Here is a 16,026-nt window from a genome sequence, read left to right as displayed (position 1 = left end):
ACAGTACTGTGATTACCACTCATTAGCTTGCCACCTAATTATACACAGCTAATTATGCTTTACAGACTTCTGCCATTTGATAACTTTTGATTTGACCACTTGTGTCAGCTGAAGCCTGGAGAATATTCAAAATTACTGTACACTGTAAGTACAGCAGTTTCGCTGAAAAATGACGCAGACTTTTTGTGACTTCTTGTGCCTCGTTAACATATTTTACATGTTTTGATGCTTGACTCAAGGACTTAAATTTTTAACACCTACTTGCACATTTACTTCTGTTTTCGTTGTTGGTCACGCTAACGCTTTTAGTTTATTAAACAGACTGCAGCTGTGTTTTTGCATGCTAACAATGCTGCTGTTGGCATTCAAGTCGGTTCTAAAAACTTGATGGATTGTTAAATAATGATGTGAAGACTTGACTCAGGATCTGCTGAGTGGTGTAGTCTTGATTCCTTAGTACCGTCTATAGGCAAATATTAGCATGCTAACATGCTAAACTAAGAAAGAAACATTATAAGCCTTGGGCTAAACGGGCCCTCACCAAACATGAGCTTGTACTTTTTTTGTCTTGTAAGGTCTCTGGTACGAGGCCTGGCTACAAAGGGTTTGTCATCAAAGTACTTTGCTGCACCTTATGCTGGAGGGAAGCTCCCAAACTTCTGTAGCCTTGTGCACTTTCTCTACATGCTATGCATATTCACATTCATCATTCTGCAAGTAAAACAAAATGCAAAACAAAGGAAAACTTTTTTGATGACTTTTTTAAAGTAACAGGACAGTGACATCATTACAGAGTATTAAAATACAAAAAAAAAAGAAAGAAAGAAAGAAAGAAATCTATGAATTCCAAAAGGTTTCCACCCAAAATGGCTTGGCAAGCATATAACTGCAAAGGGATTTGCAAATGCATGAAGCTTGCCTGGACAGCACAAAAGATTAAAACGGTACTTCGGTGGTGTAGACTGAGCTATAAAGAGAACAGTCAAAAAGCAGCACTCCCTTTGTGCACTTTTGTAAAGGGTTGTGAGGTGTTATTTTGATGTCACTGTAATAAAATCTGACCCTGCCTTGTCTTGCAGCTAACTGCCTCCACGGGCTCTTTCTTTCTGCCTTCTTGTGCCAGAACAAAGTTACAGGGTTTACCTGGTTTTCATGGTGTCTTTCCAAGCTCCAAGGAGTGTTCTGAATTCTTAGGAGATGAAGTTGTGTGATATGCAAATTTTTGCCATTAGGTTTACCTTCTGGAATAAAAACAAATCTCGGGAGCTCGCAGTAATATCATTTATCTCTTTTTTTTCGCAAATTGTAGTCCATATTTACAGCAAGCTGAAGTGAAGTGAGTAGAAAAGATTCCTCACTATTAATTAGGCTACAGGGGGATGTTTTTCGTCTTTACAGTTTTGTATACAGATGAAACTGTTAGAGTGACACGTACCCTTTGAAAATGTCTACAGAGAGAAACATGGCAGGGTTTCCTCAGTAGCAGGTTTGTAACCATATGTGTTCTCTGCCTTAGTAAACACTTTTTCATGTGTATTTCAGTCAGTCACATTGGAGTGTAAAGTGTTGATTTCTGTTTTTCAGACACTGAAAGAATTCCTGGACTCCATACTGCTAGAAGTCATATTTGGTGTCTTTTTATGGACAGCACAGGAGTAGTTTCTAGCTAAGAAATGGTTGTTGTACAGATCTGTTGAGCTGGATTTTTAGAACCTTAATTTTAATTGTATGCTCTTTCAGTGGATATGTGCTATTAAAAACGAATAGCACTTTTTAAAGAGAGATGCCTCATTGGTAAAAACTACATTTTATGTGTAGACAGTGAATCAATGGATTGAAGGTCAGAGGACACTACAGTGAGTGAGAAGATGTGTAAACCCTGGCTGTATTGGCAGTGTGTGTGCTGCTTAGTAGAGCATGATTTAATGTTGCCTTTGTGAATGTAGGACAAAACTCATTATGGACAGCTCTTCATCCTCCTTTTTGTCTTTATCTTTCTCACCTCTCTTGCTCTATCTCATTCACACGTCCATTTTTTTCTCACTCCTTTGGTGTGTGTCTTTCTCTGTACCTTGGTTTGTCCATTACCCGGTCATTTTGCTCTTGCATTTCTTAAACCCTTCATATGTCTGCTTCTTTTTCTTCTTTGACTGCCTATCATTCATTGTTTCTCCATCCTACTTTTTTCTTTTTCAGGTTCTGCTATCCAGTGCATTTGCACTCTCCTGCTCTTGCAGCTGTCTTTGACTCTTCCCTCACTTTTTTCCTCAGTTTAAAAGATCTGCCTCTTTCACTATCAACACATCACACAACTGTCTTTACTCTGCATCTGGGAGATACATACACACAGCACCCACACATATACTTTTCTCTCAAAAGTTCATCTCTATTTGTGGAAATAACTCAGTCACCAAACAATTGTAGCATGTAAAGGAGAATCTGAGCTCTTAGGGATTTATGAAAATGGTGCATCATCCCTGTGGAGCAGCAACTGTGTGGCCATGCACTGCTGGATTTGTTGCAGTTTATTTATTGTTCCATTCTGCTACTGTCCAACTTTGTGCTACGTTTGACAGCACACTTAATATCATTAAATTATGCATCATCGTGCATCATAAAATCCAGTTTTTTTGTTTTGCTTCTGCACAAAAAAATGAAAAATACATATAAATACATACATATATATATATGTATACACTCTATAAATAAATGTCTTGTAAAAGAACAAATTTTGTCAGATACTCATACATATGGTATATCATAATAAATATGAATGTACATTCAGCCTTTTTGCTGCTATCCTGCAGCTTTGTAAGCCTAATAGGACTGAAGGGAGGAGGGCAGCACATCCATGGGTAGATGGTTTGATGGATAGACAGAGTGATGAGAAGAGTACAGAGAGAAGTGAAGGCAAAACAAGGGGACACAAGATAAATTGGAGATTTCTCACCACAGGGTGTGAGGGCATGGAGACAAAGAGATGGATGAGTGTTGTTCCAGGGGTGATGGGGATAGAGAATGGATAACTGTGGATAGAAATGGCAGATGGATGAAGAGAGAGAAAAGAAGGAAGAGGGTGTAGACTGACTTAGTCTTTGAAATGAGGCCTGTTTGATTGAATACTAGAGAGAATAGAAAGAAACACTGGAAGAATGCTTGAATTAAGGGTTAACTAAATAAGAGCTAAATAGAAAGGCAAATATATTAGCTTTGTCAGGACATGTCACACAAATCGGGTTAGTAAAATTAACATTTTCCTTTTTTACATCAACTCAGCCCTCAGATGGGTTAAGAATAAACCCAATTTATATTTAAATTATTTAGTCTACAAAATGTCAGAAAACAAAAATTACAAAAAAGTTACACAACCTTAGAGTCTGCGGTCTTGTTTACAAAAGATACTATTTTATATGAGAGTAACCATACAAAAAAGAGGAGGCATTAAATTCTCACATTTGAGCCGGTTGGCTATTGGAATATACAATGTAGCAAAATATTTTTGATGTGCATTAACAATGTTTAACATTGAAAACGTTACATAAACAAATGTTTAAATTGGTGCATTAATGGCCTTGTCTTGCTGCATTACCATATTGAAATGGCAATGGAAACTGAATTTATTTTTCAGAACAAGTCCCAAGAAAGTTTGACATCATCAGAACAGTTTGAGAAGCCTCCATGCTAAACCACTATCAGAGCAAAGGCCTGCAGAGGCTAATTGGACGGCCTCAACCTAAATATGTAGATATGTTGGCATAACTTATTGATCTGTCAGTCTTATATAAGATTTGTTTATTTGTTTATTTATAAGGAACCCCATTAGCTTCCACAACAGTGGTTGCTAGTCTTCCTGGGGCCCAAGCCATCAAATATCTCCAAATAAAATGTTACAACAATTAGATCTACAGTAAAGTTTTACAATACTGAAATGTAAACATGTGAATATTAAAAATTATATAAAAGCAGAAAACCAAAACAAAACACTCAAACAAAATACACAATTTCCATTACAAGTGATATTACCCTCTACAATTTTTACAAATACATTAAAAACTGCCTAAATAGGCTTTTAGGTGATTTCTAAAATTATGAATTGAAGCCAATTCTCTTATTGCCTCAGGCAACTTATTCCACTGAAACGATGCTCTGAATATAACAGAGTTTTTCAAAAAGTTACTTTTAACACGAGGAATTACTAAATTGTGGTTGGTTGAGAATCGTGTGGCATGATTATGAATTTCATCTGGATACTGCAACTGAGCACAAAAAAAGTGTGGTGTGTTTAACAGTATTGTTTTCTTTAAAAATACAAGTAAGCCATAGTATAATTTAGCTTGTACAGAAAGCCAAGAAAGATGATCAAAAGTCCAGTCACCAATATGGTGGACACATACTTGAAAACACAATCATGATTGAATTGTTGATGAGAGATGTTGAAATGGTGGAATAAGGCCTGAAATATATTTGAATAAATTGTTTTTGGAGTGAAATTCATATAGGAAGAAATTCATCTACAGCTGCAATGATTAGAGATTGACTGGACTGTTGGCTGCATTGAAAGTAAATAATGGAATAATGGTATATGTGAGAGTAAAATGATGAAGTGGAATGATGCAATAAATATTGAAAGAAGCGTGCAGTGATAGAATAAGGGCTAGATTCAATGTGGAGAAAAGGGAATTCAGGATGACCAGGATGTTGGATGTTGAAAAAAAAAGAGCTAAATGCTTTGGATTCAGAATGAGGGGAAAAAGGTGGACTGAAGCAGGATTGAGCCTTTGTGATGTTTGGATTTGGGCTACACTGATTTCACATGACAAAAGAAGAAAGACTTAGAGGTACAATACGGGCAGCAATGTTGGGGGAGAGAGAAAGGGATGTCGGGGGAGGGGATGAGGAGAAAGACAGCAGATACGGGATGCAAATTAAAACAAGTGTGACTACTGGTATCCTTAATTAACAGAATTACTTGTAATAAAGAAAAAAAACCTGGTTGTGACTGGAAGGATATTGCATCTTCAGGATACATCTCAAAATTTTTTAATATTTTGTTTGGAGATAGTTGTCTAAGTGTCAGGGGTAGAGTTGGATTTCCCTTGACGATTCTTTGTTTCAGTGCCATGGCTCCCCTGATGTTCCTCTGTGTTTGCCTGCCTGTCAGACGTCACTGCAGCATATGTCAAACTTGATCTGGCCACAGTCGTGATGCTGCCATCAAAAACAGTCTCACTGGCGTAGTAATGTGAACAAGCTTTCTGCCTTCTCCCTCTAGGGATTTATGGGGATAGTGAACAAGCAGCTCACACTTACAGTGTGAGGCTTGTGGTTGATGCTGTGGTGACAAGGGTATTACAGTCTCTTGCATAACACAGAGATACACACATGATCATGAAGCATCTGTCATTTTAGTAGAATTACCATCATGTGCCGATAAGGATCTGAGTGTGACATGAATACTCTGAGTGTTTTATTTTTTTCTGTGTATTTTCAAAATTGTTCAGTACATTACATTTTTTCCACTATATACAGGGAGTGCAGAATTATTAGGCAAGTTGTATTTTTGAGGAATAATTTTATTATTGAACAACAACCATGTTCTCAATGAACCCAAAAAACTCATTAATATCAAAGCTGAATGTTTTTGGAAGTAGTTTTTAGTTTGTTTTTAGTTTTAGCTATTTTAGGGGGATATCTGTGTGTGCAGGTGACTATTACTGTGCATAATTATTAGGCAACTTAACAAAAAACAAATATATACCCATTTCAATTATTTATTTTTACCAGTGAAACCAATATAACATCTCCACATTCACAAATATACATTTCTGACATTCAAAAACAAAACAAAAACAAATCAGCGACCAATATAGCCACCTTTCTTTGCAAGGACACTCAAAAGCCTGCCATCCATGGATTCTGTCAGTGTTTTGATCTGTTCACCATCAACATTGCGTGCAGCAGCAACCACAGCCTCCCAGACACTGTTCAGAGAAGTGTACTGTTTTCCCTCCTTGTAAATCTCACATTTGATGATGGACCACAGGTTCTCAATGGGGTTCAGATCAGGTGAACAAGGTGGCCATGTCATTAGTTTTTCTTCTTTTATACCCTTTCTTGCCAGCCACACTGTGGAGTACTTGGACGCGTGTGATGGAGCATTGTCCTGCATGAAAATCATGTTTTTCTTGAAGGATGCAGACTTCTTCCTGTACCACTGCTTGAAGAAGGTGTCTTCCAGAAACTGGCAGTAGGACTGGGAGTTGAGCTTGACTCCATCCTCAACCCGAAAAGGCCCCACAAGCTCATCTTTGATGATACCAGCCCAAACCAGTACTCCACCTCCACCTTGCTGGCGTCTGAGTCGGACTGGAGCTCTCTGCCCTTTACCAATCCAGCCACAGGCCCATCCATCTGGCCCATCAAGACTCACTCTCATTTCATCAGTCCATAAAACCTTAGAAAAACCAGTCTTGAGATATTTCTTGGCCCAGTCTTGACGTTTCAGCTTGTGTGTCTTGTTCAGTGGTGGTCGTCTTTCAGCCTTTCTTACCTTGGCCATGTCTCTGAGTATTGCACACCTTGTGCTTTTGGGCACTCCAGTGATGTTGCAGCTCTGAAATATGGCCAAACTGGTGGCAAGTGGCATCTTGGCAGCTGCACGCTTGACTTTTCTCAGTTCATGGGCAGTTATTTTGCGCCTTGGTTTTTCCACACGCTTCTTGCGACCCTGTTGACTATTTTGAATGAAACGCTTGATTGTTCGATGATCACGCTTCAGAAGCTTTGCAATTTTGAGACTGCTGCATCCCTCTGCAAGATATCTCACTATTTTTGACTTTTCTGAGCCTGTCAAGTCCTTCTTTTGACCCATTTTGCCAAAGGAAAGGAAGTTGCCTAATAATTATGCACACCTGATATAGGGTGTTGATGTCATTAGACCACACCCCTTCTCATTACAGAGATGCACATCACCTAATATGCTTAATTGGTAGTAGGCGTTCAAGCCTATACAGCTTGGAGTAAGACAACATGCATGAAGAGGATGATGTGGACAAAATACTCATTTGCCTAATAATTCTGCACTCCCTGTAATGCATAGACCTACATCCTAAAAGGAGAGGAGAACATTTTCTTTCATCTCCCATGCCATTTCAAGTAGTACTTTTTTTCTCTTAATGGTAAGATTATAAGAAAAAAAAACTACAGGAGAAGAGGGAATGCTACTAGCAACACACTGCTTGTACTAAGTTGGTCCCGCTATTGCATCAAAACTACCTTAATTTTTCATAACAGAAATTCAAGCAAATGCTTGAAATATCCTTCAGAGATTTTGGTCTATATTGGCATGATAGCATCATGCAGCTGATGCATATTTATTGGTGCACATCAATTATATGAATCACTGCTGTATCCTTAATTAAGATCTGGTGACCGTGGAGGTCATTTCACTATATCACTATAGTGATATAGTGAAATTCAAGTTCAAGACAGTTTGAGATTATTTGAGGTTTGTGACACGGCATGTTATTCTTCTGGAAACAGCCATCAGAAGATGAGTACACTGGTAATAACCAGATGGACGTGGTCATCAACAATACTCGTTTAGGCTGTACTCAGTTGGTACTAACAGGTCCAAAGTTTAACCAGGAAAGATCCTGCACATCATTACACCATCCACCACCACCAGCTAGAACCCTTTATACATTGATGGTAGGATTGGCCTTACTTAGGTGCTTTCATGTTGTTTACACCAGATTCTGATGACAGACAACATTTTTCTTAACTTCTGTTGTCCATTTTTGATAACTAGATCAGAATTCACTGGACCCAAAACATCCAGTAGTTCAAGTAAGATACTTTCCAGCCTGTATCTATGTCTTTTTAATTCATGTCATATGAGTTTAGAGTATTCAGATTCCCATACAGAAATGTTCTGCCATCCCTCATCACAGTCAAAGATAAAGAGTGCAAATATCAAGTGGCAGGAAACCATCGTCCCCTAAACTATGAATTGACTAGATTCATCAAGGAAAGAGCCACCATTATTCCTTTTAGATCCTGCTCAACTGGAATCTGCTAATGGCTTCTTTCATTGAACTCTTTCCTCCTGCATCATGCTCTCTCTCCAGCTTTCTCCCCACCCCCTTCCCCCCATCATCTCCACGTGGTGATGCTGTCATGACAACTAAAGTGCTTCCTGAGTGCTTGTTGGGTAAACTGACTTTCCCAGAAGAGCTTCCTCTCTTTTACCCTTGCCCCTGTTAACATGCATACACACCCACATGGTTTTATCTATACTTGTGAAGACCTTAATTGACTCATTGTCATTACCATACCTCTGACCCGAGCCATAACCAGCATAGCAAGTTGCATAATCCCATTTGTTACACTAACAGACAAATGCATCATCCTCACTCAGACAATACCCCTAAAAGAAAATCTCTTTGAAGAAAATGGGCCAGCCATTTGTCCTCACAAAGATGGAAGAGCAAACGCTCATGCACCCACACAGACACGCAGAAACACACGCACGCATTCCTGCAGTTGCTGAAATATTCATAAAATGCTTCATTCAGCAGCAAGGTTCTTTCCATGAAAGCCTAGCCATCTCCAGAGTCCGAGCCAGTGGAAGCTTAGTACTGATCATTTTGGCACTATATTACCCATAATGCATTTAAGAAAGGTGATGAGTTTCACCCGTTTTATAAAACCATCATAGCTCTACAGCAATGATGCAATGCAGGCATGCTATTTTTTGTGTTGAGTCAGGTGGATTATACCATACATGCAAATTTGTGAATTAAAAGTCATAAGAAATTCACAACCTAATTTTATACACGTCACATATCACTGTCCTATCCCCTTTTTGCAAGAGCATGGTTGTACAACTGAGATCCCGACCTTTGTACACCTAGTTTGTGGATCTGTGCAATTTTTCTTCATGCTTGTTGGTCCATTGATGGAGTCTAATATTTGGAAGTAAATTAATGTCAGCTAAATGGTGAAAGGGCACTATAGTATGTTTTATGGCTAGTTAAATTGTTTTCCCAAGACATCCAGTCAGCATATTATGATTTATCACACATTTCTTATATTTACTCTTTTTCTCTAGACACTTACTGAGCCAATATATTGGGTTTGGTTCGAAAGCTATTGTGACCTGGATGCTTGACCTTTGGGTTTCTGCTCGTGGTCTGATTGTGAGAATAAATGAGTTGTGAACAATGGCCTCCTCTGTCAACCAACAGAAAGGAAAACCCCATTCACTCGATTGTGTATTATTACGGTATTATCATCCTTCTTTGTTTGTGTTCACATAGAAACATGCACAAATATGAGCATGCATTGGCACATGCACACAAGCAGAGGCACACAAACACAGCAATACAAAAATAATAAAGGTATGAAACATCTCATGCATGCACACCCTGAAACACGTGTTTATGATTGTTAGGCCAGTAGTTTGCTGTGGGACAAACACAGGAACAGGATATTTACTGTGTTTCCTCAGCTGGTTTATTAGTTCACAATAGTATCTGCTAACAATATAGGCAGTGCATTGAAATTCAGCCTCGTGAGTATTTGGATTTCTTCAGTCAAAGTTTACTTTTTGGTCAGTCCTGCTGACTGTGTGTGCTGTTGGAAGAGTGACGGGAAAGATGGAAACGTAAGTGGTTGTCACAGAATGGTGTGAGCCATTTGTGTTTCCATCCTCATTTCATCTTTTTATGGCTGTTTGGTGGTTCAGTGGTGCAACATAACTGCAGTAAAAACAACTACAACAGCTACATATACAATTTACTGTGTAGTCCGGTATGCAGTGTTCTCCAGCAATCTGATGCATTGGTATGATCAGTAATAATCCATTAACATACTATGTAATTATACATAAGAGATCTTTTTTTTAATATATTTGCATCCATACAGTTTTCTAAGCCCATATAAATGAATTTAAATCCAGTGTTCAGACACAGTATGTGGTCCTTAACTTTAAATTCTCTTTCATTTTAGTCCTTATCTCAGTACGTCTCCTTCTCTCTGCCTTAATCGCTTACTCGCTCTAATCCCACCAAACGACAGACAGTCATATAAATCAACATGTTTACAGTGAAATGTTTCCAATTAAAGAGGACGTTCGTTAAGAAGCATCAACGGATACCGCTGGATCCTTAATTGCCTGGGATGCCAGTGTATGATGCATATTAATTACGTATTAACCTTACAGTCAAACACACACAAATGCACATTAGTGTGTATTGCATATTAATTACCTATTACCCTTTGTTCTGTGCATTAAGAGCTGCGTGGCATCAGAAAGACAGCTTGCCCAAGGGCAACACATACTCGTACACACGTACATTAATACCACCAACGCCGTCTATTCAGGTTGCATTCACAATGAGGAATGAGCTATTTCAGTCAGCCAGGCATGACCATAACTAATCTCACTGCAGGAAGTGTGTCTGTTAGTGTGTATACATATGTGTTTTCGGTTATTAAAGCACCTCATCCGAATCCAGCTGCCTGCATGTCCCTCGCTATTGTTGTGGAAATACAAAAGGTGAGTTGGTCAAAAACAGACAGTAAATGCAATGTAAAATAAATGAAGTGAAAAAAAAATCACTTAAAAATAGCACTTATTTTTTAATAAACCTTTAGTAATCAAGCTGCCATGTAAAGTTAATGTAGACCGCTTGCATGTTATGCAGTCCTATCTAGACAGTTGTACTGTGGATCTTAAGGCTGCCCCTCAGCTGTTTCTTGCTCTCAGATTCTAGACTGTGTTCTTAAATTTACTCTCTGTGGCTTTTTAAGCACTTAATCCTATTTCCAACCTCCAGTTTGCTTCTCTGACCTTCACAAACCTTTGCATTCAAATCCTTTAACACATAATTAAGTGAAGAGAGTGATATTGATATGTAGTCATGATATATGTTGTCAGCTGTACTCATACAATTCAAAAAACGCATCTATAGACTTAATTTCTCTGCATGTTCTTTGTTCATTTGCATGTAGAGCATGGGTAATCTATTTATCCTAAATGGAAATGGAAATGAAGTAGAATTAATGATAATAAATACCTTAACAAGTAGTGATTAGTCAACTAGAATTGACTTTTATTAAAGTGGCATCCAATGGATTTTTTTTTCATGCCAGTTTGCACATTTTAATTGCAAATGTTTATATCATTTTCATAATCATTTACAACTTCCAGGGGAAAGACATTTCCATACATTAATTTAATTTAATCAGAGCGCATCATCTCGCCTTTGACGCCACACTGGGAGCAAAAGTCTATCAGTCTATCAAACGTGGAATAGGAAAAATATATCTATTTTTCAGCTAACAAATAGATTTATTTTGCATAAGCAGTAAATGTCAAAGTAACAATGATTTATTTGATTTTCATTATGGTAGAGTGGTTTAACTATTTCCCAACAATTAGAGATCATATATGTGTGTATTCTCTTGAGTGACAGCTGGCCACAACGGTGGCCAACAGACAAATTAAGAAGAAAGAAAGAAAAAACCATCCAGAATGTCAAAACGAGTTGAACAGGAAATCCAAGTAGGGAGCCATCATAGTACCACACTGTGCCCACACCATACTGTTTGACTGACAGGTGATCTTTGGGGAGCGCCACATACACGCACACAAAGTTACAGACACGCACGCCTGATGATGAGAGCTTACCAAATCAAAAAGAGATGAAAAATAAATAAAGATAATCCATCATCTTGGCATTATACCTGAATGTAGTATCAGAAATTATTAAAGAAGTTTTTCTTTTCTTTTTTTTCATTTATTTATTTTCTGCTTTGACTCTACTCTCCAACACTCTACTTCACTGTTTGGGCACAAATATGCTTGTCTATGTATGTGAAATGAGCTGCCATCCCATTTTTATTGATTTGACCATGGGGGTTTGGAGGATGAAGCCAAGGAGAGCTAGAGACCAGACAATGGCAATAAATCTATATGCAACCACAAGTGTGTAGGTGTGTGTGTGGTAACAGGCTCACAAAAAGATTAGGTGTGTCCTACTGCCCTGGCTCGCACACCCATGTTGAGGGTAGTACATCATTGGCCTAACAAAGCACATTAAGTAAGGGAGTAACCATCAGTACAGAAGCTGAAACATTAAAATGCTTCATGAAACAAAAATACACAAAAATGTAGCTCATGGAATAACTTTCTTAAACACCTGAATGAAACAAGCCATACAAAGGCAGTTAAGCATAGAGAATGTCACCAGATGTAATCCTGTCCTGAAGCTTCGCCAGCTTCATAAATGTGTCAAAAACATTATCTTGAGCCCCAACTTATAATTACAGTATGTGAGGCATTCGAAATGCCAAACAGATTTTATAAAAGGCCTGTTTCCGTGTGTGTGTGTGTATGTGTGCGTGTGCGTGTGTGCGTGTGTGTGTGTGTGTGTGTGTGTGTGTCTGTGTGTGTGTGTGTCTGTGTGTGTGTGTGTGTGTGTGTGTGTGTGCGCGAAGCAAAGGTGAGACTTAGAGTGATCCAGGGCAGAGGGAGAATTTTTCAGGCCTAATGTTCCATGACAACAGACCAAGGTTCCGTCAAGGTGAATCAGAGCCACTGCTGCCTAACGACTGAAACACACACACACACGCACACGCACACACACACACACGCACACGCACACACACACACACAGACATACACACAAACCATCCCACCAGTCTTCCTTTGTCTCGTCCTTTCTTCTCTTCTTTCTCCTTGTCTCATCCTTGTAAGCTTGGCTTTTCTCCTCCTATCATTTCCTTTTCTCACCTTATCTCTGTTTTTAACCATCACGTATTGTTTCCGTTTCCTAGTTTTTGTCCTCCTGTCCTCCTACCTGAGGTTTAATTATGTAGTTCTTAATAATAGCTGTGATCTGAGTGGGCTTCACAATAACTGGGGAAACACCAGCTCCTAAATTTAGAGGACAAGTCTTTTTTTCCTCAATTCTCCCCCTTGTCCTGCTTAGTGATATAGAAATATGCCACTGACTTTGCAATAACTTATAGAACTCCACTTATCAGAACTTATCTGGATGACAACAGCCAACTCGTTAAGCTGGTTTGTGAGACTGTTGATGTATGAGTACCATTTAACATTCACAGTGCATCAGCATCCCGTCTACCTGCCCCACTTAGATCAGCCTGAGATCTGTCTGTGTGTGTGTTTGTGTGGGAGGAAAGTAAATTTTGCCTGTTTGCCTTGTCGTATTTGTTTGTAAATGCTGCACATATGGCACCGATATTGGGAAGCAGATGCAAGTCCAAACTTAATCAGGTGCTGGTTATAAATCATTGAACTGAAGATAATACAAGAAGGGAAATCCTTCAATGAGGAAAACTTTTTGATTAAACAGTGAAACATGAAAAGCAAGGTTATACAGGTTGACTAAAAGAAATAAGCCCCGGAGAGATACAGTGGGGCAAAAAAGTATTTAGTCAGCCACCGATTGTGCAAGTTCCCCCACTTAAAATGATGACAGAGGTCAGTAATTTGCACCAGAGGTACACTTCAACTGTGAGAGACAGAATGTGAAAAAAAAATCCATGAATCCACATGGTAGGATTTGTAAAGAATTTATTCGTAAATTAGGGTGGAAAATAAGTATTTGGTCACCTCAAACAAGGAAAGTCTCTTGCCCTCACAGACCTGTAACGTCTTCTGTAAGAAGCTTTTCTGTCCCCCACTCGTTACCTGTATGAATGGCACCTGTTTGAACTCATCATCTGTATAAAAGACACCTGTCCACAGCCTCAAACGGTCAGACTCCAAACTCCGCCATGGCCAAGACCAAAGAGCTTTCGAAGGACACCAGGAAAAGTATTGTAGACCTGCACCAGACTGGGAAGAGTGAATCTACAATAGGCAAGCAGCTTGGTGTGAAAAAATCAACTGTGGGAGCAATCATCAGAAAATGGAAGACATACAAGACCACTGATAATCTCCCTCGATCTGGGGCTCCACGCAAGATCTCATCCCGTGGGGTCAAAATGATCATGAGAACGGTGAGCAAAGATCCCAGAACCACACGGGGGGACCTGGTGAATGACCTGCAGAGAGCTGGGACCAAAGTAACAAAGGTCACCATCAGTAACACACTACAACGGCAGGGAATCAAATCCCGCAGTGCCAGACGTGTTCCGCTGCTGAAGCCAGTGCATGTCCAGGCCCGTCTGAAGTTTGCCAGAGAGCACATGGATGATACAGCAGAGGATTGGGAGAATGTCATGTGGTCAGATGAAACCAAAGTAGAACTTTTTGGTATAAACTCAACTCGTCGTGTTTGGAGGAAGAAGAATACTCAGTTGCATCCCAAGAACACCATACCTACTGTGAAGCATGGGGGTGGAAACATCATGCTATGGGGCTGTTTTTCTGCCAAGGGGACAGGACGACTGATCCGTGTTAAGGACAGAATGAATGGGGCCATGTATCGTGAGATTTTGAGCCAAAACCTCCTTCCATCAGTGAGAACTTTGAAGATGAAACGAGGCTGGGTCTTCCAACATGACAATGATCCAAAACACACCGCCCGGGCAACAAAGGAGTGGCTCCGTAAGAAGCATTTGAAAGTCCTGGAGTGGCCTAGCCAGTCTCCAGACCTCAACCCCATTGAAAATCTGTGGCGGGAGTTGAAAGTCCGTGTTGCTCGGCGACAGCCCCAAAACATCACTGCTCTCGAGAAGATCTGCATGGAGGAATGGGCCAAAATACCAGCTACTGTGTGTGCAAACCTGGTAAAGACCTATAGTAAACGTTTGACCTCTGTTATTGCCAACAAAGGTTATGTTACAAAGTATTGAGTTGTATTTTTGTTATTGACCAAATACTTATTTTCCACCCTGATTTACCAATAAATTCTTTACAAATCCTACCATGTGGATTCATGGATTTTTTTTTCACATTCTGTCTCTCACAGTTGAAGTGTACCTCTGGTGCAAATTACTGACCTCTGTCATCATTTTAGGTGGGGGAACTTGCACAATCGGTGGCTGACTAAATACTTTTTTGCCCCACTGTATAAGAAGAAATCAGACTTCAAAAGAAACAATATAAGTGTGCCAAATGCTTCTTTTAATTTCAACTATGAAACTGCTGTATATCTCTGATGAGGAACCTCAAAACAACCGCAACCACCCAGGGAAAATTTCCTACCAGTGTGATGCTGACCTCCTTTTTTTTCAAAAGAAATAACCATGTCTTTTTCTCCCCCACTTTTTTTTGTATTTGTACCTCTCTCTGTGACCCCTTTTCTCCTTTCTATTTATATGTCCACTTTTATCATCTCCCTATCCACCCCCAAACATCCTCTCTCCTCCCTGTCTTTCAGTCTGCAAAGTGGGGTTTTACCGCTCGCTGCTGGAGTCTTTGGCCTGTAGTAAATGTCCACCTCACAGTGTGGCCAGACAGATGGGAGCCACTGCTTGCAGCTGTGAAGACGGATACTTTAAGCTAGACTCTGACCCTTCTAATATGGCGTGCACACGTGAGGATATAACCCCTTTATATTTGCTCATGCTCACTTTCAAGGCTTTTGTTTATCCAAATGCTTCTTTGTATTTCTAGCTGTATCTTCTTCTAAGCCCTTTTCATCTCCCTCAGGCCCTCCATCTGCTCCTCGTAATGCTATTTCTAATGTCAACGAGACCAGCGTCTTCTTGGAGTGGTCCATTCCTATGGATACAGGTGGCAGGAAGGATGTGCGATATAACGTCATCTGTAGACAGGTCCTGCCAGACGGAAGGGGCTTGGAAGAGTGCGGTCCCAATGTACGTTTTCTGCCACGCCGCACTGGCCTGTCGAACACCTCAGTGATGGTGGCTGACCTGCAATCACACACCAACTACAGCTTCTTATTGGAAGCCGTCAACGGAGTGTCAGACCTAGCCAAAGGCCATGCAAAGCAGTATGTGTCACTTAATGTGACAACCAATCAGGCAGGTATGTTCCGCCAGATTTGACTCATCATCACATTCACCATACCTGTCCACTCCTCC

At 39.8% G+C, this 16,026-nt stretch overlaps 1 protein-coding gene across 1 annotated transcript in view; it reads left to right on the top strand.

Moving 5' to 3' along the window:
* Positions 1-16,026, top strand: part of epha5 (EPH receptor A5) — a 63,822-nt gene that overhangs the window by 15,061 nt on the left and 32,735 nt on the right. Inside the window, exons 4-5 of the mRNA XM_085463344.1 lie at positions 15,360-15,515; positions 15,632-15,970. Coding sequence (XP_085319470.1) covers positions 15,360-15,515; positions 15,632-15,970 — 495 coding nt within the window. The remainder of the gene's footprint in view (positions 1-15,359; positions 15,516-15,631; positions 15,971-16,026) is intronic.

The sequence above is a fragment of the Copadichromis virginalis genome, linkage group LG7 (genome assembly GCF_057382275.1).
Source record: "Copadichromis virginalis isolate Kocher_CV1m ecotype Utaka linkage group LG7, C_Virginalis_male_GT1.1, whole genome shotgun sequence".
Taxonomy (NCBI): Eukaryota; Metazoa; Chordata; class Actinopteri; order Cichliformes; family Cichlidae; genus Copadichromis; species Copadichromis virginalis.
The sequence above is the reverse complement of the archived record's forward strand: the minus strand, read 5'-3'. Positions and strand labels throughout refer to the sequence as shown.